Source organism: Stegostoma tigrinum, chromosome 7, assembly GCF_030684315.1.
Source record: "Stegostoma tigrinum isolate sSteTig4 chromosome 7, sSteTig4.hap1, whole genome shotgun sequence".
In the NCBI taxonomy this organism is placed as follows: domain Eukaryota; kingdom Metazoa; phylum Chordata; class Chondrichthyes; order Orectolobiformes; family Stegostomatidae; genus Stegostoma; species Stegostoma tigrinum.
In genome coordinates, this window is record NC_081360.1 from 7,770,885 (window position 1) to 7,797,198 (window position 26,314).

At 43.0% G+C, this 26,314-nt stretch overlaps 1 protein-coding gene across 2 annotated transcripts; it reads right to left on the reverse strand.

Moving 5' to 3' along the window:
- Positions 1-580: 580 nt before the first annotated feature.
- Positions 581-25,821, reverse strand: LOC125454356 (cytotoxic T-lymphocyte protein 4-like). Of its 2 annotated transcripts, XM_048535037.2 has the most exons (5): positions 25,731-25,821; positions 13,532-13,903; positions 6,236-6,336; positions 4,245-4,377; positions 581-2,552 (listed from the first exon to the last, which is right to left on the reverse strand). In XM_048535037.2, the coding sequence occupies exons 1-5, from the start codon at positions 25,801-25,803 to the stop codon at positions 2,518-2,520; spliced, it is 714 nt and encodes a 237-aa protein (XP_048390994.1). In that variant the 5' UTR covers positions 25,804-25,821; the 3' UTR covers positions 581-2,517. The 2 variants fall into 2 exon arrangements, with proteins under 2 accessions (XP_048390994.1, XP_048390995.1); XM_048535038.2 differs by lacking the exon at positions 4,245-4,377.
- Positions 25,822-26,314: the final 493 nt, after the last annotated feature.

Below are 26,314 nucleotides of genomic sequence, written 5' to 3' on the forward strand. Positions count from 1 at the left end.
AAACCAAGGCCTTAGATGGATGTCGTACCACCAGCAGTGACAACCTCTCCATAACGCTGTTGTTCAGCAGCATCTGTGAGATGGCACTTCTGCCCTTAGGATCCTTGATCATGAGTTAGGTCCTGCCATCGCTGGCCTTTTAAGTATCTGTGTGGAGTGAGATACAGGGGGACCTCTGGGAAAGAACTTTTGCAGAGGGTTAACCAGCTCTCAAGTTGGAAGCTGAGACCCTCTACGCCATCTCAGAGGGCATCTGAGAGTCAGCCACCAGGCAAGGATGACAGATTTCCTTCATTAGAGAACCATATGGATTTTTTTCCCAACAATTGGCAATGGATTCACCATTAGACTCTTATTTTCGGATTAGGATTGAGTTCAAAATCCATCATCTGCAGTGGCGGGATTCACACCCAAGCCCCCAGAATGTTACCTAGGTTTCTGAATTAATAGTTCAGCAATAATACCACTAGGCCACCTCCTCCCCCTAAATGTTGATATGAACAGTCCGAAAAAATGCAGGAGTATCGGTGAAGACAAGGATCCATTTATTACTTAATGCACAAATGGTTGATTAGCATGAATTCACAAAGCGGGCAGTATGAGTTCAATGTGACAATTGATTGAAGAACAGATGCCTATAACTAGCAATTATCAAACAAGCATGTTCATTGTTGACATCAGACTAAATGTACCTACTGAAGGAAAAAGCAAGCAATTTGTAATAATGCCAGGCAACAACCTTGTGGGATTGAGTTCATGTGTCTCTGAACATTCATTCAAGGTTTGAGTGTAACTGGAGCTGGTGCTTGAATCTGTACCTGCTGTGGTCCAGTCTCTGTGCACTCTGAGGCAATGCTGAAGTGACCTTCTGTCAGGACTTCTTACCAAGGACCACCTTTGTTTATGTGAGCAACTTCCCTCTGCACAGCCTGTTAGTGTGAGCAGGCAGATGGATCATCCGGTCTGTGCCATCAGCTGTGCAGATTTGTATGTTTATATGTGACATGTTGAAGAGCCAGGACCTGGTTGGTGCTCCATTTTGTACAGCAATGTTTGGGTATCTAAGGTTTTTTTTCTGATGATGTTACCCAGCAGGGTAATGAAACATCTGCGGAGCAACAAACCAGTTCGGTGAGCCACTCAGCCTCAATGTTTGGGTGGCACAGAGTTTGAGATAGTGGAAATGCAGATATAAATCCAGTAATAACCTGATATAAATAGTCGATTGTTTACATAAACATTTAAAGATACTACTTCAGCATTCCTGTCTCACAGGATGGTAATAACTTCTAGATTTTTAATGTTTAGAAGAAATTTTAAAACAGTTTTGGGATTTGTAAGGCTTTTCACATGCGAACACACAGGTATATCCATATAACACTTGTGTTGACATTCCTATGAGTTCTCAGGAAGAAGGAACTGAGAATGTGAACATACACAGACACATACACAAAGAGAGAGAGAGAGAGAGAAACACAGACAGACACACAAGCATAAAGATGCGCGCGCACAAACACACACATACATATACACACACACATACACACACACACACACACACACACAAACACACACACACACACACACACACACACACACACACACAGGGACACAGCACAGATGCAGATACACATGCAAATATAGATGCACAAACCCACAGGCACAAATAATGGTAGCAATGATTTGATCGGCTACATTAATATTGCTTGAATATCAACTCAAGTAAACTTCACTCTGGTGCTTATTGTGTCTTCACATGTTGCTGGCTGTGTCTCGCAGTGTCTGACTATATCTGTCTGTTTTGTCTCTGTATGGCCTCCCCTTCAGGAGACTGATGAGTGAGAGTGAAAGGGACTGAAGGAAAAGGAAGGGAAAGAGAGAAAAAGAGGGGCAAGTAGAGAAAGAGAGACAGATAAGGAAAGAGGAAACAAGGGTGTAGAGATCAAGGGATATTCTCAACCGATGGAGTCACATATGGTGTATTGGGAAGGTGGCGAGGGTCTATGGATAAGGGGAATCAAGAAAGGAATGAAACATATGTCCATGAAATTGGGAAAGTCAGCCTTAATGACTGGGTTCCTATTCCTGCGTTACTTTTAAAACTTTTGATCTAAGAGAATATAATGTAGAGTGGTGTTGGATGTGAAAGATAGTTCTATGAGGCCTGGGTCTCTGGGAGGATTGGATCAACTCCAATTTTCTCTGTTATGTGAAAATAACCTTGTGGTGTCTGTGTTTCTGAACTGCACAACCCTGCCACCTTCAACAAACATTGGAGAGAATTCAAGTAACACGCAAGTCAGTGGCTTTTACATCAACTCAATGAGGGATGTGGAAAAGATGAAGAAGGTGAAGCTCTTTCAGGAATCTTCCAGGATTTGCTCAGATGTCTTCAGGAAAGGCCTCAGTTGCACCTCCCAGTGAGTTTGATACATGACTTTGTGTTACATGCGGTATCCCACGTGGTTCCCTCGCCTTCTTCCAGAGCTGTGCTTAGGAGGTTCCATGTTCACATATTCATTGCTCTGTTCTTCTCGGTTCTTTATCAACTTCTGAACAAGAAAGAAACAGACAAAGGAAGGCTTTGTAAATCCAAGTGGGTCCGATTAACACAACAATGGCAATGTTACTCTGGGCTATCCTTCAACCCCAAGAACCCGTTGAACAGCAGATCCACACCACCTCCTGACATGTTGGGTTAAGGCTGGGGACTGTCAACTGAAAATTTAAATAAAAATTAAGAGATCTTCACCTGATGTGGAAATAAGCCACGATTTGTGGTCTTTATGCCGGTTCTCGCATGGAGTCATATAATTCTTAGAGGAATTAGGATTAGAAGATGGCCATTCAGCCCCATGGGTCTGCTTCACCATTAAGTTAGGTCATGGCTGATGTGCACCTCAGTTTTATTCTCTTGCTTTAGGCCTGTGTTTCTTCATACCTTCAACCAACAATATTGGTCAGTCTCACTCTTGACTGTCCAATTGGCCCAGCATCCACAGCCTTTAGAAGGATAGTGCTCCAGAGAGCAACTACCCTTCATTAGAATCCCTACAGTGTGGAAGCAGGCCATTCAGATCATACATTTGATCCCAAATCTCATTGCTTCTCTACAGTCCCTATAGTTTCTCATCATCCAAATGTCGTCTTTGTATTATAAAGATGAGAGATTTCTGAGCTGTAAATAAGAGCAGTCAAAATATGGACAGAGCAACAATTTATATTAAGCATGTCGATTGTATAATGTCAGAACATAAATACAAATACTTTTGCATTCAATGTGCACAAAGAGAAACACCTCCAACACTGTTCTTGTAAAATTCATGAGGTAAGTTTAAAATGTTGCCATTTGAAATGTTCTTTCAAAAGTAATACTGGTATTGAACAAAATTCTCAACCATCACTGAACAGAGTCAACATGCCTCCAAACTAGAAGAAAGAAACCTGTATAAGGAGAAGGGGATTTGTGAGCTAGTAGCAAATCGGCTGTAGGGTGTAAAAACACAGTCAGTGGAGGGGAGAAAACCAATTTGAAAGGGGACTTAAAAGTGGGTCACTTGATGAAATGTGAGGGTGATGTCTCTGGATGGTCCTGATGCACAAAAACATCAGTTGTCCTGAACTCTTCTTGTTGACATGAGCAGGGAGATGGGTGATTGGAGCAGCCTGTCCGCAGATAATGTCATTGAGGTTGGGGGAGGGGTGAGAACCAGATGTCTGACAAATGAAACCTTGGGCACAAGACGTAGGCTGCAGCAGAAACAAAGAGGAGAAAGCAGCAAGCTTGAGAAAGGAGAATGACATGTATAAAGGGCATGATGGTGTTGTAGGACACATTATTGGATTAGCAAGCTCGATATGCCTTCCCTTTTGGCCAATTAAAAATTTAAATTCGGCAAATAAAAGTTCTGGAAATTAAAACTAGTATGAGTGACCATGAAGCAGACAGATTGTCATTAAAAGCCTGACTGGCTCATGTCTATCATTGGAGGGAGGAAACCCACCATTGATAACTGGTCTCTGGACCCACACTTAAGTCAATGATTTGGAACTACCCTGTGAAGCAGTCCTTAAGGTCAGTCAGGTACCAGTTGTTCAAGGAACATAAGCCCACCTTCAAAAGGGTGAGTAGGATCGGGTAATTGATGCCAATCTTGCCAATAGCATCTTGAAAATGAATTTTGAAGAGGGAGATGGAGGGAGAGGCTTGAGAGAGCGGTAGAGACCAGCTTGGATGTACTTGCCTTGCCTTGGGCCCGTCTCCCAGCGCTGGCCAGTCCACGTAGCAGTAGCGGGCTCGTCAGAATTGTGAATCAGTTCACATTTCATGTCAACTGCCTCCTTCATCCTGAGAATACAAGCGGTGGTACCAAGAGGCTGTGGAGGGCGAAATCGAATACAGAGCAGAGAAACACATTAACGCGACAAAACACAATGGGGAGACAGATGGGAAGAGAAGAGCACAAGGAACAGTGAGGGGAAAGAAGAGAGGAAGAGGGCTGGAGAGAAGCAGGGGTGCATGTGAGTGTGAAAGGTGAGGTTGTGATGGGAGAGCTGTCCATTGACATCTTGACCAGGCGCTACTTTCACGTCCAACTGAATGGGTTTCCATTGCAGTGTACTTTGTTTGAGGTCACTGCATATGGTGCTTGTGGGAGATTTCCCTGTGAGTTGACTCAATGGTTGTGTTTGGTGTTCGGCTAGGGTTGATAGAGGGAACTACTTTTGTCTGGGGGTAATAGTTCTTCGTGGTCTTTGCAATTTATTGACTTCCTCAGCCCTAGGTGCTGCAAGGAGTAGCTCCTAGTTATGTGGAATTTTTGCAGTGCCATTGAGTCATATAGCACAGAAGCAGACCCTTCAGTCCAACTGTTCCATGCTGAACATAATCCCGAACTAGACTAGTCCCACCTTCCTATCCCTCCAAACCTTTCCTGTTCATATATCCATCCGAATGTCTTTTAAATGTTGTAATTGTACCCACTTCCTCAACTTCATCGGTAAGTTCACTCCACACACGAACTACCCTTTGTGTAAAAAATTTTCCTCTCACATCTTTTCTAAATCTCTCTCTTCTCACCTTAAAAATGTGCTCCCTAGGCTGGAAATTCCCAGTCTTAGGGAAAAGAAAACTACCATCAACTCTATCTGTACCTCTCATTATTTTGTAAACTTCAATCAGGTCGCCTCTGAACCATCTACGTTTGAGTGGAAAAAGGTCCCAGCCTATCCATCCTTTCCTCATAACTCAAACCTTCCATACCTGACAACCGGGCAAATCTCTTCTGAACCAGTTTGATAATATCCTTCCTATAATGGGTGACCAGAACTGGTCACCGTTTTTCAGAAGAGTCCTCACCAATGTCCTGAACAACTTCAATATAATGTCCCAACTCCTGTACTCAAAGGACTCAGCAATGAAGGCAAGCGTACTAAACACCTTATTAACCATCCTGTCAATATGTCACACAAACTTTCAAGAATTATGTACCTGAACTCCTAGGTCCCTCTGTTCTACAACACTGCCCAAGGCCCTACCATTCTGGCCCTCGGTCTCTTCTTCTTTCTGTCAGTGTCTGATTCTCTGCTTATCTGTCCCTCTCTCTCTTTCAATCTTTCTTTCTCTGTTGCTGTCTGCTTTTATCCAATTCTTTGTTTGTCAACATATCTGTTAGTCTGTCTCCCTCTGTTACTGTCCCTTTTTAATATGAGTAGGTGCAAGATAAGAGTGAGGGATAGGATGAGGGGCTCAGTAGGGTTAGAAGAGGGGTGTTTCTAGTTTTGGGGCAGAGGATGAGGAGGTAGGACTGAGGGTGGAAGCCAGAAGGTGAGTCCAAGGAGCCAGTGGGTAAGTAGATTTGGATAGTGTGTACACAATAACCTGTCCTGACACTTTCATAACGTGTACACTGTGTTCAGCCACCTGCAATCAGTAAACCAGTGTTTGACAATTTGTGTCCAATGCTTAGTAACCTGCACTTGCTACTTGATAACCCAGCTTTATTTGTACTGTCCACTCATTAACCAGTACTCAGCTCTGTAAGCACAATCTTGCAATCTTGAAGCCAGTAATCTGTCTTATGGTCTTGTTAAACTCTCGTATGGGACACTTAGTATTGATAGATTGCACTTGATACCCAGTAAGCTGCATCTGGCAGTTGGCAAACTACAGCTGGCACTCAGTGAAGTATATTTCCTTTTCCAAACATAATTTCCAAGCTTTTGTGATACTTACCCAGTGTATGCAGGTAATGAAGATACTGTAGAACATGAAGAGTGCAGCGATGACCAATACAATCATAAAGGATTGAGTGAATTGTTGGCATGCCTTTATCTCTGAAACAGACAGGACAATGTTATCACAGTTTTCTGCCTTGATGGTACAACTGGTCAGAACACCTTTGGACATTAAATGAACAGGACCACAATTGTGACAGATGCAGACAGTACAGCAGCACTTTATTTTTTCCTCTTTCTCTCACCTTGTGTCATCTCTCTTGTCTTCTCTCTCACTTTCCCTCTCTCCTTCCCTCTCTCCTTCCCTGTCTCCCCTCTTACTTTTTTCCCACTTTTTCCTCTCTCTGACCTCAGTGCTTGTGTGTTGCCATTTGCATTCATAGACTCTGTATCCTTCTGTCTCCAAGCCACTCACTATCCTGACTTGGAGCCATGTTTGCCGTCCCTTTCCTGTCACTGGGGTCAAGCGCCCTGTTGGTGCTGTGGGTGGATGGTCTTACACTCCATGGTCTTCAGCACTTTCAGAAGGGAGTTCACCAGCAGCTTTGCTGAGGGAGTGGGGATAGGAGGCTGTCTGGAAAGCAGCGTTCCCTCTGATTTTTCTCACCCGGTTTGTGGAATGCATGGCAGCAAAGCCTGAAATTCAATGTCCAATCTACGATCAATGTGCCAATGTCAATCTCTGTGTGTGGAACATCAAAGCAACTTTGTGTGTGTGCAAGCACTAATAGAAGAGTGACGTGCTGACTCAGTAGTTAGCATTGCTGCTTCACTGCACCAGGGACCCACATTCGATTCCACCCTTGGGTAACTGTACGTACGGAGTTGGCACGTTCTCTGTGTGCCTGCATTCTTCAACCGAAACAGGTCAGTTCACCTCAGTGTCTTTTACGTTTCATAACTGTCTAAGTTCTGGAGAATGCGTTTGTTTAATGTCTCCTTTAACCTAAATCTTCAAATTCAGATATTATTCTGATAAATCTACACTGCACTTCCAACAAGACCATTATTATTCTGTCTAAGGTCAGATGTCCAGACTGCTCTCAGTACTCCTGAGCAGTTGCATCTCATTATAATGAGAAAATACATGTCCCCAATCCAATAGGGTGGCTCATTAAATCTAGCTGAACACTTATTTTACTAAATATAATGTAACAGAACAATCGTGACTTGGAAGCAGTGTCATCAAACTAGTAAACCAGGGGATTCCCAGCTGGAAAATGCAAGGTTGTTCATTTTGGAAGGAAGAACAAAGGAACAGAGTATTTTCTGATTGGAGAGAAACAGCAGAAAACTGCAAACCAAACCAACTTTGGGATACTTGTGCACAAAACACAGAAAACTAACACACGAGTACAGCAGGTAATCAGGAAGGCTAAAGGAATGTTGTCACTTATTTCAAGGAGGTTGGAGTATAAGAGTAGGGAATTCTTACTGCAACTGTACAAGGTGCTGGTGAGACTGCATGTGGAGTACCATAAACTGTTTTGGTCACCTTTTTTAAGCAAAGATGTTTCATTGGAAGCAGTTCAGAGAATGTTCACTAGGATGATCCCTGGTATGGAGGGATTTTCTTATGAACAAAGGTTGAAGAGAGACAAAAAAAAAACTGTTGATGTTGGAATCTGAGGTAGACAAACAGGAGGCTGGAGGAACAGAGCAGGCCAGGCAGCATCTGAAGGAAAGGAGCAGCCAATGTTTCGGGTATTACCCTTCTTCAGGACTGGATGTAGGCGTAGGGGAAATTGCAGATAAAGGGGAGGGGTGGTGGTGATAGTTGGACACTGGTACAACCTGGTTGGTCGATTGGAGGGATAAATCTGGTTGGTGGCTGGAAGGGAGGATCAGAAGGTGGAATGGAAGAGAGGAGGTGGGAGATGGGTGGCATGGTTATTTGATATTGGAGAACTCAATATTGAGTCCTCAACATGAAGATAAGGTGATGTTCTTCAAAGTTGTGTTCTGAGTGACTGCGATATTGGAGGAGGCTGAGGATAGACATGTCAGAGGGGAAGAGGAGGATGGGGAGTGGAAATGGGCAGTGACTGGGTGCTAGGTTGGCCATAAAGGGCCAGGTGGAGATGTTTGGTGAAATGGTCACCTAGTCTATGTTTGGTCTCACCGACATAGAGAAGACCACATCAGGAACACCGGATGCAATAGACTAGGTTGGAAGAGATGCGGTTGACCCTCTGTCTCACTTGGAAGAGCTGTTTATGATCCTGAATGGAGGTGACGGAGATGGTGTGTGGGCAAGTTTTGCATCTTTTACAGTTACAGGGGATGGTACCGGGTGGGTTGGAATGGCTGGTGGGGAGTGCAGCGTGACTTAAGGAGTTGTGAAGCGAAAAGTCCATGTGGAAGGCAGAGAGAGGTCGGGAGTTGAAGATGTTGCAGGTGATGGGCTGTTATTAGGGTTGGTGGAAGCACTTGAGGATGATACATTGGATGCAGAGGCTGGTGGCGTGGAAAGTGAGGACAAGGCTGACCCCATCTTTATTGTTTGGCATGGGATGTGATGGTTAAGAGTTGGGAATGGAGAAGGCATGGTGGAGGTCTGTGTGGATGGTAGAGGGGAGAAAATAACATTGTTTAAAAAAGACAGACATCCAGGATGCTTGGGAGTGGAACATCTCCTCATCAGAGCAGATGAGATGGAGAAATTGGGAAAATGGGATGGAGATTTTGCTGGATGCCGGGTGGGAGGAGGTGTAGTCTAGGTAGCTATGGAGTCTGTGAGTTTATAGTAAATGCCAATCTGTAAACTGTCACCAGAAATGGAAACCAAGAGTCAAGAAAGGGGAGGGAAGTGTCTGAGATAGACCAAGTGAATTTGAGAGCAGGGTGAAAGTTGTTAACAAAGTCGATGAACTGCTCCAGTTCAACCTGGATGCAGGATGCAGCACCAATGCAGTCATTGATGTCACAGCGGAAGAGCTGGGCAACAGTACCGGTGTAAGTACTGAAGAGGGACTGTTCAACATAACTCCCATCTAAACCTCCTCCCATCCAATCCACCATCCTATTCACCAGCGCACTACCCTCCCACCCTCCTTCCCCTCCCACAACTACTCCCCATCACACCACGTCCAATTCTTACCCATCACATGCTACCACCCCCTTTCCCCCACCCCTCCTTTGGCCTCCTTGAGGCACCGTTATCTGCAGCTTCCCCTACCCCCCACATCCAGTCCTAAAGAATGATAAGATCTGAAACATTGACTGCTCCTTTCCTCAAAATGCTGCCTGGCCTGCTGTGTTCTTCCTGCCTCCTGTTTGCCTGAACAGTTTGGGACTCTACTCACTGGAGCTTAGAAAATGAGATGTGACCTCATTGAAACTTGGCATTCTTAGGGGATTTGACAGGGTAAATGCTGAAAAGATAGAAGGTTAAGACCAGCGAGAGAGTACAGTTGAACATGTGGCTACAGAGCTGGTGTAGGATCGACGGCTTTAGATATATGGATTATTAGGATGTTTTCTGGGGAAGGTGGGACCTGTACAAGAAAGATGGGCTGCACCTGATGTGCAGGGGCAACAATATCCTGGGTGGGAGGCTTTTTAAGAGTTCTTCATGGGTGTTTAAACTAATGTGGTGGAGTAAGGGGAAACCAGAACTACAGGCAAGGAAGTGCAGGGACTGGGCACAAAAGTGAGACAGAGTAAGACAGGCAGAGGGAAATTGCAGGGCTCAGAGGGATTGGAGGTCTGGAGTGCATTTACTTCAATGCAAGACGTATAACAGGTAAGACAGATGAACTATGAGCAAGGATTACTACATGTAATTATGATGTTATTGCTCCTTTCATCTCCTCCAACCTTGTCTATTGCATCCGATGCTCCTGATGCGGTCTTCTGTACAGGTTAAAGGAAGGATAGGACTGGCAGTTTAACATTCCGAGATATGGCTGTTTTAGATGGTACAGAAAGGGGAAAAAAGGGTGGGGCAGTTGCACTGCAGATTAGGGATCACATCACAGCTGTGTTGAAAGAGGACATGTCAGAGGGATCTTGCAGTGAGACATTATGGTGGAGCTCAGGAATAGGAAAGGTGAAATCACAATGTCGACTGTTTTCTATAGACCTTCTCAAAGCGCATGGAAGACAGAAGAGCAGATATATTGTCGGATACTGGAAAGATGTGAAAAAAGCTGGGTAGTTGCAGTGGGTGAATTCAACTTTCCTCTTGTTGATTGGGACTCCTTTAGAGCCAGGGGCTTGGATGGAAAGCAATTTGTTAGATGTGTCTGGGGGGCTTTTTGAGACAGGCAATCCAATCAGAAAGGAGGCCATACAAGAGTTGATATTAGGGAATGAGCCAGGACAGATGATTTCAGTAGGAGAGCATTTTGGCTGTAACTCCATAAGATTCGAAGTAGTCAAGGACAAGAGTGGCCCTTGGTTGAGGGTACTTAATTGGGAAAGGGCCAGCTACATCTAGATTAGACAGGACCTGGGGAATGTGGATTGGGAGCAGTCATTTGAGGGCAAATCTATATCTGGCATGTGGAAGGCTTTTCAAGACTGATTGCTTAGGGTGCAGGGCATGCATGTCCCTGCAAATCTAAGGGATAGGATTGGTAGGCTTCAGGAACCAAGGGAAATTGTAAGCTTATCCAAAAGGAAAAAGGAAGTATACGATAGGTCTAGGCAGCTACAAACTGACAAAGCCCTTGAGGACAATAGAGAAATTAGAAAGGAACTTAAATGTGGAATTATGAAGGCTAAAAGGGGCCATGAAATGTTTTTAGCAAGCAGGGTCAAACAAGAAGAATTCCGAGGCTTTTTCTGCATATATTAGAAAAATGAGGGTGGCATGAGAAAGAATAGGCTAACTCAAGGACAAAGGAGGAAGTTATGCATGGAACCACAAGGAGTGGAATAGATCCCTAATGAATACTTTGTATCAATAGTCATCAAGGAGAAGGACATGATGTTGCGGTCAGGGATGAATGTACGAATACTCAAGAGAATGTCAATATATTGAAGGAGGAAGATTTGGATATTCTAAATTCCATTAAAGTGGCAAGTCTGCTTTGCCAGATGGGATCAATCCCAGGTTACTGCAAGAGGCAAGGAAGGAAATAGCTAGGACATTAGTAGATATCATCACATCCTCTTTGACCACAGGCAAGGTTCCAGAGGACTGGAGAATAGCCAATGTTGTTCCCTTGTTTAAGAAAGAAAGTAGGGATAATCCAGGAAATTATGTGCCAGTGAACCTGACGTCTGTGCTAGGGAAGCTCCTGGAGAAGGTACTAAGGGACAAGATATATGCACATTTGGAAGAAAATGGACTAGTTCGTGACAGGAATATGGTTATGTAAGGGGAAGGTCATGTCTCATCGACCTGAGTGAATATTTTTAAGAGGTGTCAAAGATGATTGATGGAGGAAGGGCTGCAGATATAGTTTATATGGACTTTAGTAAGGCATTTGATAAAGTTCCACATACTTTGGTCCAGAAACTAAAATTATATGGGATTCAGGGTGGGCTGGTTTGATGGAATCAAAACTTGCTTGGTTACAGAAGACAGAGGGTAGTGGTAGAGAGATGGTTTTCAGAATGGACACCAGTAGCTAGAGGTGTTCTACATGGATCAGTCTTAGGTCCTCTGTTGTTTGTACTTCATATAAATGATCTGGAGGAAAATGTCAGTGGTCTGATTAGTAAGTTTGCAGGTGGCCAGGATTGGTGGAGTTGCTGATAGTGCTGACAAGAGTGAAAGGTACAACAGGATTTAGATAGATAGGTGATGCATTTTGGAGGATCAAATTTAGGTGTGAATTATACTGTAAATGGCAGAATCCCTGGGAAAATTAACATAAAGACAGATCTGGGCGTGCAGGTCCATAGTTCCCTAAAAGTGGCAACGCAGGTGGCCAAAGTGTTAAGAAGTCATGTGGCATGCTTGCCTTCATTGGCCGGGACTTGGAGTACAAGAGTAGGCAATCCATGTTGCAGCTCCATAAATCCTTTGTTAGGCTGCATTTGGGGTATTGTGTGCTGTTTTGGTTGCCACACTACCAGCAGGATGTGGAAGATTTGGAGAGAGTGCAGAGAAGGTTCACCAGGATGTTGTCTGGTCATGAGGGCATTGGCTATGAAGAAAGGTTAAAAAGACTAGGCTTGCTTTCACTGGAAATACAGCAGCTGAGAGGAGACCTGATAGTGGTCTACAAAATTATGAGAGGCATAGATGGGAACCTGGAATGCACTGCCAGAGGAGATAGTGGAAGCAGACACGTTGATGACATTTTAGAGGCATCTAAATGGTTACATAAATAGGGAGGGAATAGAGGAATACGCACCGAATAAAGGCAGAAGATTTGTTTTTTAGTATAGTTTGGGCATGATCATTGGCTCCGGCATGTAGGGCCAAAGTGCCTGTTCCTGAGCTGCACTTCTTTTTAGTTTCTTTGTTTCTCTTTTTGGGACAGTCTCATGGGAGAGTCCAAAAAGAATAGTCTCAGAATAAAAGGGGAGGAACCAATTTAAGACTGAGATGAGGAAGAATTTCTTTTCCCAGAGGGTTGAGATTCTTTGGAACTCGTTCTCACAGACAGCAGAGCGCTTGCTTATATCTAAGGCTGAGATAAATACACTACCAATCAGTAGGGGAATAAGAGTTACCGGGAAAATGCAGGAAAGTGGATGTGAGGAATTTCAGATCAGCCATGATACTATTGAATTGTGGAGCAGGCTTGAGGGGCTGACTGACCTACTCCAATTCCTATTTCTTATGGTCTTATGGTATAAGGGTCACGTTCCAGAGATGTGGGTTCAAATCCTATCAGGACAGCAGGAGGGATCTAAATTTAATTAATAATATCTGGAATATAAAGCTAGTCTTAATGATGACAACCGTGAAACAATTGTAAAACTGAATGGTTCACTCCTATTCTTCAGGGAAGGAAGTCTGCCATTCCTACCTGGTATCATCTCCTCCTGAAATAGCTGAGCAAGACACAGTGTTCAAGGGCAATTAGGGATAGGCAACAAATGCTTGTCTTACCAGTAACGCCCATATCCCATGGAGGATGAAGAAAAAAATTGAGACTCCTCCTTGTTGGTTCTACTGATGCAGGAAACAATCTTGAGTAGATTTTTAGAATATCACTACTTCATTTTTGCTTTAGATTTCCCCTAGCTAAAAACTGATGCTATCTTAAACACCTCCACTGCACGAAAGATTGTAAGACTTAAATGCTAATTGTGTGTCTTTCTCACTCCAGAGTCGCTGCCCAAGTATGCGGAGAGTTATTTTGTTTTTATTTCAGATCTCTGTACTCACCAGGCATCTCTGGAGTGATGAAAATACAAGTCCCATTTCCTTTGCTCTCGATGTAGGGAGGTGGATGTATTTTCTCCATGTGGCAAATATATAAGTCACTATCAGATGTGTTTAGCCCACTGAGTGTTACTGAGACACTGCCGTTCCGGGATTGTCCCAGACAGTTTGGAGCTGTTTTCCTCTCAAAATGATTCACAGTGGTATTGAAGGACATAGCACAGATCTCAGTGTCAGCCTTGAGTTCACCTTTATAAATGGCGATCCCGATCTGCCCAGGAGGTCCATCTCCAATGATGTTGTACTCACACTCGAGAGTGACATTGTGACTGTCTACAAGGATTCGTCTAGGCTGAAGAACTTGAAATGCTAGACCTGAGGTAAAGAGGAGGAAGACAAAGGAACTTAAACTTGAACAGAAATAAATACTTACTGAGCAGTGGGTCAAACAGTGTCAATTAACCAGCTCAACTCTCAAGATTTAAGAATTCTCCTTTATTCTCTCATGGGATGTGGGTATCGCTAGTTGGACCTGCAATTATTTCCCATCCCTACTTGCTCTTGAGAAGGTGGCCATGATCTGCCTTCTTGAACTGCTGTGATCTGTGTGTTTATGAAGTCCAACAGTGGCCTTAGGGAGGGAATTCCAGGATTCTGACTCTGTGACACTGTAGGGACAGCTATGCATTTCCAAATCAGGATGGTGAGTGACTCGGAGGGGAATTTGCTGTTGGTAGTGTTACCTTGTATTTGCTGCTCCTGTCCTTCCAGAAGGAAGTGGACATGGATTTGGGAGGTGTGGTCTAAGGGAATTTTCCACTGTTGGCTTAGGACATTGCCCACCGGGTGGAGCCATCTCCAACAGGTACTTGAGAGGGGAGAGATTTGGGAAGAGGTACGGCTGAGTGAGTGAGGGTGGAGGGTGATGGGAATAAGGACTGCAGTGAGTCAGTGAGGGTGTTAGAGTTGGGAGGAGGGCCTGTAGAGTGTGTGAGTGAGGTAGAGCAAGTGGGAAACTGAGACTTCAATCACTTATCATCCAACCAATATGGTCCATTGAAGGAAGTAAAACATTATTATAAACAACTTAAATCTGCAATGGTTGATTCTAATGATTTAGCAAATCCACAGTCATTACTAGGATAATTATAAACAAGACGGTGTGATAAAGTTTGTTTTCCATATATCCAGGTGGACCTGGGAACACAACAATCTCAGTGAAATATAATATGCAGAGCAACTTTAGTTCTAGTGTAGGGGATGGGTAGTGTTCATTACTGCCATGTAAACTGATGGGGCTTATTGTAAGGGTTTCAACAGATCATTTAGGACAGTTCAAGGGCCACTGAGAAGCAGTTCCAAGGTCACAGACCGTTGTAAAGAGAGACAGGAGGCTTGTTCAGCTGTGGGCAGTTTAGAACTGTCATGATTTGAGGCAAGTATTTGTCCAGTCACAGAACCAACAGTTGGATTTCGCAACCTGCAGTGGGACATGCAGGACTGTCATTTCATACTGACAGAACAGATATGTCCCTCAGGGCAGACCTCAAGTTAGGACGAATGAATTTTAGCAGTTTAGCAGAGAAAAAGTCAAGAACATATCGATGGTTGTGCTGCTTGAACAAACTCAGGGACTAGGAACTAGTAAGCAGCCAAGAGTTGGAATCCTGGGGATCTAAAATGAGAAGGTCCCCTGGTTTGTGTATTGGGGGAAGCCATGGGGGCCTCAGAAGAAGCTTATAAAAATTAATAGATAGTAGGAACTGCAGATGCTGGAGAATCTGAGATAACAAAGTGTAGAGCTGGATCAAGACGCGGGCCAAGCAGCCAAGCAGCATCTTTCTAAAGAAGGGTCTAGGCCCGAAACGTCAGCTTTCCTGTTCCTCTGATGCTGCTTGACCTGCCATGTTCATTCAGCTCTACAACCTGTTATCTATAAAAATTAATACTTCAGTGCAGCTGTGAGGGTGAGTTGGGTTCATTCATTAAGTAAGAATAGAACTCGGGGATACCCAAGGACAGGTTTTAGTGTGGTGAAGCTAACTGCCAGAGAAAAGTTGGAGTGTGCTGGTGAATAAGCACTGGAGAACTGTCTCAATGCTTTGGGAAGTATAAACCCAGGCCAGGATAATATTTGATTGACAATAACAGGAGCAGTTGCTGAGACAGTCAATACTGGGGTGGCTCTTGAGAGGGTGTTTCAAGGCCAGATTGTCAAAGTATAGAATTATAATCCTTTGTAAATTTTAATGAGATTTGATGATCCATTATATTATTATCGTTTGGAGGAAGTTACTGAGAAATCCATGGAATTTGAGTTGAAAGCATTTGTTATTAGGTGTGAACTGTGGGTTGTTCAATTATAATCTATATTACCTATGGTTACCATTTGTTAATCCTGGTGCTAGAAATAAATTACATATGTGTTTTACGTTAGTGTTACTGTCGTAAATTGTGTAGTAAAGTTGTGTTGTCTGCCCAGAACTATAGGATCTTGTGGCTTTGTTCTCTTTGTAAGTCCCTGGATCTTTCCTTCTTTTTATTTCTAAAACAAAAGTTATTGGCCCCTAATCAGATTTTAACATAGTTTGGTGATCTTGTTAGGGTCATAAAATAATTGGATAGAGGACCAAAACTGCACAACATCCCCTTAAGTAGCAGAGATGTGCAATTTATGTCAAAGGAACAGAGGAGATCCCAAATTCAGTACAAGTTGTCAACAAGCATTTGATATGATAATATAAATTGTTCGCAAGTGATGAGTAGACTGTAAGGCTTTTATTTCAAGTTACTGATTTGTACCGGTTAGCTCATTTAACTGGTTCTCAGCATGAAGTCCAAAAATAACAACAATGAAAGGTCCAAATCCTGCTCAGCATGAGGTAGATTCTGGATCTGTTTCTCACCCACACCTGGAATGTGGAGGGAAATGATAAACTATCAGTATTGAAAAATAATTACCAAGAAAATTGTCTCAAGGTGAAGTACCAGCAGACAATGAGCAAGGGCCTTCCCTCACACAGGACACTTCACATGAATGAATGGGATTAGGAGAAGGTGAAAGCTTGCCCCCACATTGAAATCCTTGGAAAGAATGTGTTTGAGGAGAGGGATTTGTTGGCCCTTGTTATCAATCCCAGGGAGGATGGGGAATTCAAAGGTCAGAAAGAAAAGAATGAGTACTGAGTGTCAATATTATAGAAAGAGACAACGAAAGGTGAGGGAGAGGCAGTTTGTTAAGATTTGACTGATTATACTCAATGGAGAAAGAGGACAAATAGAAATAGACAATTGATTCTGAAAGGGCTGCCTACTTAAACATACACCAGTGATCAGAGATTTCTGCATGGTTTTCTACAAGTAAAGACTTCTAATTAGCCACAAACAAAAAAGCCACAGAGTTCGAACCGCAAGACAAAACATGACAACAGATCAAACCATGAAGTCAGGAGGCTTGTTCAGCTGTGGGCAGTTTAGAACTGTCATGATTTGAGGCAAGTATTTGTCCAGTCACAGAACCAACAGTTGGATTTCGCAACCTGCAGTGGGACATGCAGGACTGTCATTTCATACTGACAGAACAGATATGTCCCTCTGGCAGAACTGAACATGGCAAGAAGTGCCACCGTCAAGAGCAGATAGAGTGGACATAGACACCAGTGATGTGTATAAGAGATAGCAGGGGAAGAGTTGGTGTGCTTGTTGCATGTTTGGTTTAGAAGTGCATAGATTGATACAGGAGCAGCGGGATCAGAGTGAATTTGAGTGGGAGGAGGTGCGTCCAGAGTATAAACACCGGGACAGATCAATTGAACTGAACGGCCTGTTTCTGCGCTAAGTATTGTGTGAAGAGGTTGAAAATTTGCCCTAGTCACATACTACATGAAGCAAGTTGTAACTCATGACCTTTAGTTTCCCGCCCACAACCAACCCAGGCACTCCTCAGACCACTGGCCCTCAATATTTTCCATTTCTCCCTTCATATCCCAGAGGGAAAAGCCTGTAAATAAAACAGGATCTGCAAATTAATGTACTGGTCAAAATGGACTGCTGTTTTGAGGTATACAAAACAAGTCAGCCCCTTGTCCGTCATTCACAAGTTTGACTGGGTTTTCCTTCTGGGATCCTATCTGGATGGAGATGAAGATTGAGTGAAAACAGAAGAATGGTGCTACCCCCTGTTTTATAACAGCTGTGGACGTCTTCTTTTGAAACAAAGGGCCAGTCTTTGTGCGTGCAAGGCTTGGGAGTGAATGACATAGATGACACCTGTATTCTTTGTCACTGAGGTATGGATCAATTGCTCTGAGTGAAAACAGAGAGTGGACCTACCACCAGCAGACTGTAATCTGGATGATCTATTACTGATGCCTCAGTTGTGTGCCATTGTTGTGCGACAGTGACATTTAAGCAAAGCCACATGCATATCAATCTCGGAAGCAAAATATATTCTAGATGGGATTCTTGAGTCACAAACAAGTAGGGGAAGGTCAGCGCCAGTTGTAATGAGTATCATTTAAACCCTATTGCTTGTGTCACGGAAAAGGTATTCGGATTCATCTGAGTGAAGGAAAGGCAGTGCCAGTGGCAGTGAGTATTATTTGTACTCAGGGATTTTGATCATTATGCTGTTCATATGGTTTTAAATTATTTTAAGAAGAAACATCACAGTGAAGCTGCCTTCTGATTGGCTAATAAAGGACCTACTTTATGGACTACCCTTAAATAGTAGTAGATTCAGAAAGGAATCTAATTATTTAGGGACTATCTGAAAATAATATTTTTAAACAATAAATAAAACCTAATTAACTAAGAAATGGCAGTAAAGAAGATGTGCTGTTCTTGGATGATGTGGGAGGTGGTGGATCTCATTGTGAGCTTCAGTGACCATGTTTGCATTAAGGGTCTGTAGCTCAAGGAACCTCAGTTCAGAGTTAGAGCTGGAATCAGAACTTTAGAAACTGTGACACATCTGGAAGGGGGACAGTTACATTGATGCTGTAATCCAGGCAGTCACACCCTAAAGCTTGAATATTTCAACCTGCAGGTGTTCTGGGAATATCAAGTTAGTAGCCATTCCCAAAAAAGGATAATGTAGAATGTCTACAAGATTTCTTTTTTAAAGCATCTTGTGGTAGAGTTCACTAGGAAACAGGCAATTCTGGATTTTGTGATGTGTAATGAGGTGGACTTGATTAGGAAGATTAAAGTGCAGGAACCCCTAGGGGACAGTGACCATAATATTATAGAATTCATCTGGCAAGTTGAAAAAGGGTAGACTGAATCAGATGTAACAGTACCACAATTGACTAGAAATAATTGTGAAGACATGAAGGAGAAGCTGGCTTAAGTTGATTGGAAGGGTACCCGAGCAGATAAGATGGTGGAGCAGCAATGACAGGAATTCCGTGAAGTAATTTGGGAGATACAGCAGAAATTCATCCCAAGGAAGAAGAAACATGCTGAGGGGAAGACAAGGCAACCATGGCTGAAAAAGATGTTACGGACTACATAAAAGCAAAAGAAAAAGTAGACAATGTAGTGACGACTAGTGCGAAGCCAGTGGATTGGGAAGCTTTTAAAAACCAGCAGAGGATAACTGAAAAAGCAATAAGTGGGGGGAAGATGAAATTTGAGGGTTAGCTAGTAATATAAAAAAATTGCAAGAATATTTTTTAGCAATCTAAAAGGTAAGAGAGAGACATGAGTGAACATTTGATCACGGGAAATGAGGCTGGAGAAGCAGTAAAGGGGAACAAAGAAATGGTGGAGGAACTGAATAGGTTCGTTGCGTCAACCTTCACAGTGGGAGACACCAGTAGCATACCAGAAGAAGAGTCAAGGGGCAGAGGCGAGCGTAGTGGCCATCACTAAGGAGAAGCTGCTAGGGAAATTGAAAGGTGTGAAGGTGGATAAATCATCTGGAACATGTGATCTACACCCCTGAGTTATGAAGGAGATTATTGAATAGTAGAGGCATTGGTGGTAACCTTTCAGGAATCACTGGAGTCAGGAAGAGTTACAGAGGACAGAAAAATGGCTTATGTAACACTCCTTGATTATGATGCGAGGTAGGCATAAGATAGGAAATTATAGACTGGTTAGCCTGATCTTGGACATTGGTAAGATTTTAGAGTCCATTACTAAGGATGAGATTGAGAAGTACTTGGAAGCGCATGATAAAATAGGGCAAAGGCAGCACAGCTTAATCAAGCAGAGGTCATGCCTTACCAATCTGTTAGAGTTATTTGAGGAGGTAATGAGCAAGTTAGACAAAGAAGATCCAATGGGTGTGATTTATGTGGATATCCAGAAGGCCTTTGACAAGGTGCTGCATAGGAGGCTTCTTAATAAGGTAAGACCCCAGGGTTTTAGGGGCAAAGTACTGGCATGGATAGAGGATTGGCTGACTGATGGAAATCAGAGAGTTGGGATGAAGGGGCCTTTTACAGGATGATAGCTGGTGACTTGTGGAGTTCACAGGGGTCTGTGTTGGAACCAGAACTATTCATGTTAATGATCTGGATGAAGGAACTGAGCATTGTTGCTAGGTTTGCAAATGACACAAAGGTAGGTGGAGGGACAGGTACCATTGAGGCATGGGAAGGCTGCAGAAGGACTTGAACAAGCTAGGAGAGTGGGATAACAAGTGGCAGATGAAATGCAATGTGGGAAAGTGTTAGGTTATGGACTTTGGTGGGAAGAATAGAGATGGAAGTTATTTTCAAAATTGGGAAAGGCTTAAGAAATCTAAAGCACAAAGGGACTTAGGAGTCTGAGTTCAGGATTCTCTTAAGGTTAATGTGCAAGTTAGTTTGGCATTTAGGAATGTAAACACAAAGCTAGCTTTCGTTTTGAGAGGGCTACAATACAACAACCGAAATATGCTATTGAGACTGTTTAAAGTTCTGATCAGATCATATTTGGAATGTTGTGAGCAGTTCTGGGCCCCATATCTGAGGAAGGTTGTGCTGGCCTTGGAGAAGTTCCAGAGGAAGTTCACAAGAATTATCTCAGGGATAATGGGCTTGTCATATGAGGAGTGGATGAGGACTCTGGGACTGTACTTGACGTTTGGAAGAATCTCACTGAAACTTACAAAACGCTGAGAGTCCTGGTGTAGTGTACTTGGAAAAGATATTTCCACTAGTAGGAGAAGTAGGACCTGAGGGCACAGTCTCAGAATGAAGGGACAATCCTTGAAAACTGAGAATGAGAAGGAATTTCTTCAGCTAGAGGGTGGTGAATCTGTGGAACACATTGCTCTAAAGGCTGTGGAGGCCAAGTTGCTCAGTGTATTTAAGACAGAGATAGGTTAAAAACCAAAAGAACTGTGGATGATGTAAGTCAGAAACTAGAACAGAAGTTGCTGGAAAAGCTCAACAGGTCTGGCAGCATCTGTGTAAAGATGAACCTTCCTTAGAGATAGATATGTTCTTGAATAAGGGGATCAAGAGTTACAGGGAGCAGGAGAATGAGCTTGAGAAGGATATCAGCCATGATTGAATGGTGAAACAAACTTGATGAGCCTAATTCTGCTGTTCTATCTTAGGTCTGAAGGCATCAACCCAAAACAAAAAGCGCAGAAGTGTAATGTTTCTGAACTAAGTGACAGAAATGGAAAAAAATGAGTGTCAGGAAAGAAATGTCATCTTGTTACCGTAAAAAACCACAATGAGAGCACTGTGTGCAATCCAGTTCCCAATTTCAGAAGGGGATTCTTGATCATCAAGAGGATTCTGTAAAGAATTAATTTCTGAGGGAGTGATCTTACCTCTCACTTGGAAAATTCAGGACAATACAATCAAAACAAACATGTTTCTGAAAGCGTATTGAAAAGTTCAAACCAAGTCAATTTTTCACAAGGGCAAAAGGTTTAAATCCCATAGAACATGGGTTTAAAATCAGTAATCAAAAGTGAGGAGAGAAATAGAGATGAATTTCTGACCATTGGGAAGCCAGGTTGTAGACTAAAGCATCAGGGAAGGATTTTAACATAGGTGGCATAATTTCAGTATACAGTAGGAAGTCTTTTTTTAAAATTCCTTACAGGATGTTGCCATCATTGGCTGGGCCAGCATTTATTGCCGATCCCTAGATGCCCTTGAGAAGGTGGTGGTGAGCCACCATTTTGAACCACTGCAGCCCACATGCTGTAAGTAGATCTACAATGCCGTTATGGAGGAAATTTTGATCCAATGACATTGAAGGAATGGCAATTTAAGGGATTTAGGGAAAGAGTGTGGGATGAGCTTAAATAGATGGTGTCATTCCACATATATCACTCATTCAGTGACATTGAATAAAAATCCTTGAATTCCCTCCTAACCATATTGTGGGTCTACATACAGCACATGGGTTGTGGCAGTTCAAGAAGCAGCTCACCACCACTTTCTCAAAGGCAGCCAGGGATGGGTAGTAAATGATGGCCAAGCCATTGGCACCCACATTTCCTGAACAAATAAATAGAAAAATGTGCAATGTTTTTGTTTATCTGAGATATTTTTCACTGAAACGCTACTTGTGCTTGCTTCTTTCCGGTTGCTCTGCCGTTCAGTTAGATCAGAACTGATCTGTATCTTAACTCCATCTATTTGCCTTTGATCATTTCCCTCTAACACACATGCCTTACAGAATGTCTTGTCTGAAATTGTGAAATAGAATGCCTGCAAACATTCAACCTTTTAAGTAACCAAATTTCAGGCTTTCAATTTCCAAGTAAGGGATTAAAACCTCGAGCAAAAGATTTGTGCTGTGGACTTTGATGCAATGACAGTTGAAAGACCCTATCTGTATGCTAGCCTTTCAGGCTCAGGCACCTTTAACCCAATTACGGAGGAACTCTGCATTGGGTTAGACACTGGTGAGTCAAAGTCCTCCAAAGTTCTTTGCACTTGCTCCCTGTCTGTGAGCCTAGCGCAAAAAGCTGCTTGGGTAGAGGGTGGCCTTGGCTTTTCTCTTTCGCATACAGCCTGCAAACAGTACATAGCTAAACTGAGACTGAGGCCCATCTGGATGAGGTACTGGAAGGCACTGCCAGTGTCACCAGGACTTCAGGATACAGCACTGGCTCCTGTCACTGCTGAGAGACCGTCAAAGTGAAGGTTACCATTCAGAACACCACAGATTCCTACTCCAGTCAATGTAAAATACTGCAGGTGCTGGAAATCTGAAACAAACAGAGAACGCCAGAGGAATTCAAAGTTAACATTTCGAAGCGCAGGATCACTGTACGAAGAGAAGTCCAACTGGATTTGAAACATTCACTCTGTTTTTATCTCCACAGATGCTGCTAGACTTGCTGAGTTTCTCCAGCACTCTCTTGGTGTTTGTTACACACTCCTGTTTTTTGAGTGAGCACGCCTAGTCAGCCTGCTCTAATACTTTGCTGCAACAATGAGATCAAATTTCCCACCTAAATCATTGGCAGCGTACGGCACAAAGTACAATCTTCAGAGCTTGCCACGCATGAGGGGTTATCTGAGACCTTTCCTTTTGAAAGATGGGTGAGGGTGCAGTTCAAGATTCCTGGCTTCAGAGACACTAGCTACATCCTACTTTATCCTCCATTCCCAATACCATACAAAATCTCAGCCCCATCCAGAATTTTCACCACAACTTTGCAAGTGTGTTGTGAAGGAAGTGCCACACTATCACAGGTGCCAACCATTGGATGAGCATGTTCCTGCCTCCCTAGGCATGTAGAGCAGGAGGTTCTCCCTGGTGTCAGGTTTTATTTCTCAGCAAACAATACTAAAACAGATGATCTAGTTATTAATCTCATTAACTGCCACAGGATCTTGTTATCACTTACATTCCTGTGCTGACCATGTTCTCACAATAATTTTTTTAATGACTTGAAACATCTGTGACATTCCGAACTTGTCAAAGACATGACAAAAATGCAAACCTTTTGCTTCCAGTAGGTGTTAGTGGGAACTAGTTTGGAGACTCCCACAATCCTGAATCCACTTCCAGCTCATGACCCATATTGACACATCAGCAGGAATCATTTGCTTTTGGCAGCAAGTACGTAAATCCAGGGGTACTGAGGCCAATTAACCAATCATTGTTATTGTACCACTGGAGGTTCAATAAGCTGGGTTTGCTGTCTGTTGTTAAGTCTTCACCCGAAGCTATTTGCTGGAACCCCAATTTCCTCAAATCCTTTTAGGTTTGTCGTTATCACTTAGTAACGAAGCCTTCCATAGCCTTATAACTTTGTGTGAAATTATTTCTCACAACCTCTGTCTGGATTGTTTAGTTTCATCCTTGCTAACAACTTATGAACCAACTGTTCCCTATTCCTTCTCTTGAAGTCTTTCAAAATAACCATACTTTCCTTTTGTTCTGCAAATAACCTTTTTTCTTGCATAGGAGAAAAGACCCAAATGAGCCTTGCTTCTTGATCCTAATCCCTCAAAACTGGTGTCATAAAGTTATTGGGTCATAGAGACCCATAGCACAGAAAAAGGCCCATCAGCCCATCGCACCCATGCTGTTCAGAAACAACCACCTAACTATTCTAATTATATTTTCCAGCACTTGTCCCATAGTGTTGTATGCATTGGCATCACAAGTGCACATCTGAATACTTCTTAGATGCTCTGACAGTTTCTACCTTTACTACTCTTGCAGGCAGTGAGTTTCAGATTCCCACCACTCTCTAATCCTTCTGCCCCTTACCCTGATGTTGATCCCTCCATCAGAGGTAACATTTATTCCTGTTTACCTCAACTATACCCCTTGTAACTTGATACATCTCAAACATGTACTCTCTCAATATCCTTTGCTGTATGGAAAATAACTCCAGTCTGGAAAATGTCTCTTCATAATTGAAACTCCCCAGTCCAGGGAAAATTCTGGTAAATCTCCACAGCATCTTCTCCAGTACTATCAGGTCCCTCCTACACTGTGGATCCCAGAACTGCACGCAATACTCTGGCTTTGGCCTAACCAACATTTTATACAGTTCTAGCATAATCTCCGTGCTCTTAAACTCTATGCCTCAGCTAATAAACGGTATCCATTTTATCTAAATGTCCTGATCCTTTAAGCAACAGTGGACATGCACAACAAGGTCCCTCTGATCCTCAGTCTTCTCAGGGCTCTACCATTCATCATGTCTTCCCTTGTATCTCTTGTCACCCTTGTGATTCCATGATCCTGACATGACCATTTTAGAGCAATGCTGAGAACTGGATGCTGTACGATTACATGTTGTGCAACTTTTCCAAAACCTCCTTGATTTAACACTACATGCCAAATTGTGAATGGTAAGGGTTATGGGGTAGCAGGTGACCTTCTGCAGTCTGAACTAACTGCCCACACCAGGACTTGTCAGTTTGGTGATCAAACAGGATATGAATCAACTTTATAAATCCTTCTACTGCATATCAATGGCAGAGGGAAAGTGGGAGAGATTCCTGGTCATTTTAAGAACAGAAATAAATTGGAAGCTTGCCTATTTCATCCATTGCTCCAGGTTACTACATACTTGTGGAAGTACTTGGCTAAGTGGATCGTAACACATTAGCATGTTGGTAAGGGACCCATCTCCTACTCTAGCTGAAATTAGGAAGATATCCATTTTTGCAACGGTTTACATTCAATGAAGTGCCATTTAAATATGGTCTCTATTGCATCATAGGAATCACAGCAGCCAATTTGCACACAACAAGCTCCCATAAACAGCAATATGGTAATAACCATTGCTCTGTTTCTGCTATGTTGACTTAGAGATAAATATTGAATACGACACAATGCTTTTTTTTCAGAGTTGCAGGGAATTCTGTATAGGCAGCTGAGTGCCTCTACTGGAAACTGGCACCACTTATTCAGTACAGCGCTAGGAATTGTCTGCCTGGATTATGGACTTAAATCCCCAGAATAGGCTGACACGCTTAACGTACTGATGACGGACCGAAGCAGCTGTCCCTGAGCTAAGGTTGACACAAAAATCAGCAGTCGGTGCGGATGGGAGGCAGAACCCCTGTGCAGTTTGGTAATGTCCAAAAATTGAACCCAACCTCTAGAAGGCGATTATCAGTGGCCGATAGGGTGTTGCAAGGAGCAGGGAATGCTGACTGTGTAGTAAACCTTCAACAGAAAGAGACATTGCCCAGTATAATAGGGAATATGGATGCTGCAAAGTAATATTGTGCCATAGGAGACCAGAGGAGAAAAGAGCAGGAATAATTACCTGGTGTGATCAGGACCTCTAGAAGGCAGAGGAACAAGGCAGCAAAGTGACCCAGATGCTTCATGATGCTCATGGTTTATCCTTCTCAGGTATAACAGGAACAATGACTATTATAGTCATGTGGAAGCCGATTAGCTGACAGGATGTGGTCGCTTGTCTACAAGCAGCCACGGCCTTGATAACAAAACTATGTGGGAGGCTGACAAGGGAGATTTTCAATTTCACACTTCAGAAAGCAATTTTACACAACGCAGAAACTCCCATTCAATTGATTCAGAATTATTCAGACACCAAGCAGGAAAGCACAGCTGGTAAGACTGCCTCCAGATTTTGGGACATCATCTGTTTTCTATTTGGTGCCCTGTTGAGATTCTATGAATATTTCACCCTTTAGGATGAGGGATATCCAGTAAGGAAACCAATATCTCACTAAACCCTCTCAAACAGTCAACAATGTGGATTATCAGCAATAAATTCCCTCTCCACTGTCCACATCAAACACTGTCAGGACAGATACATCACAGGGTTAGCGACAGAGTAAATCTCCCTCTACACTGTCCCCATCAAACACTCTCTGGCAGGGT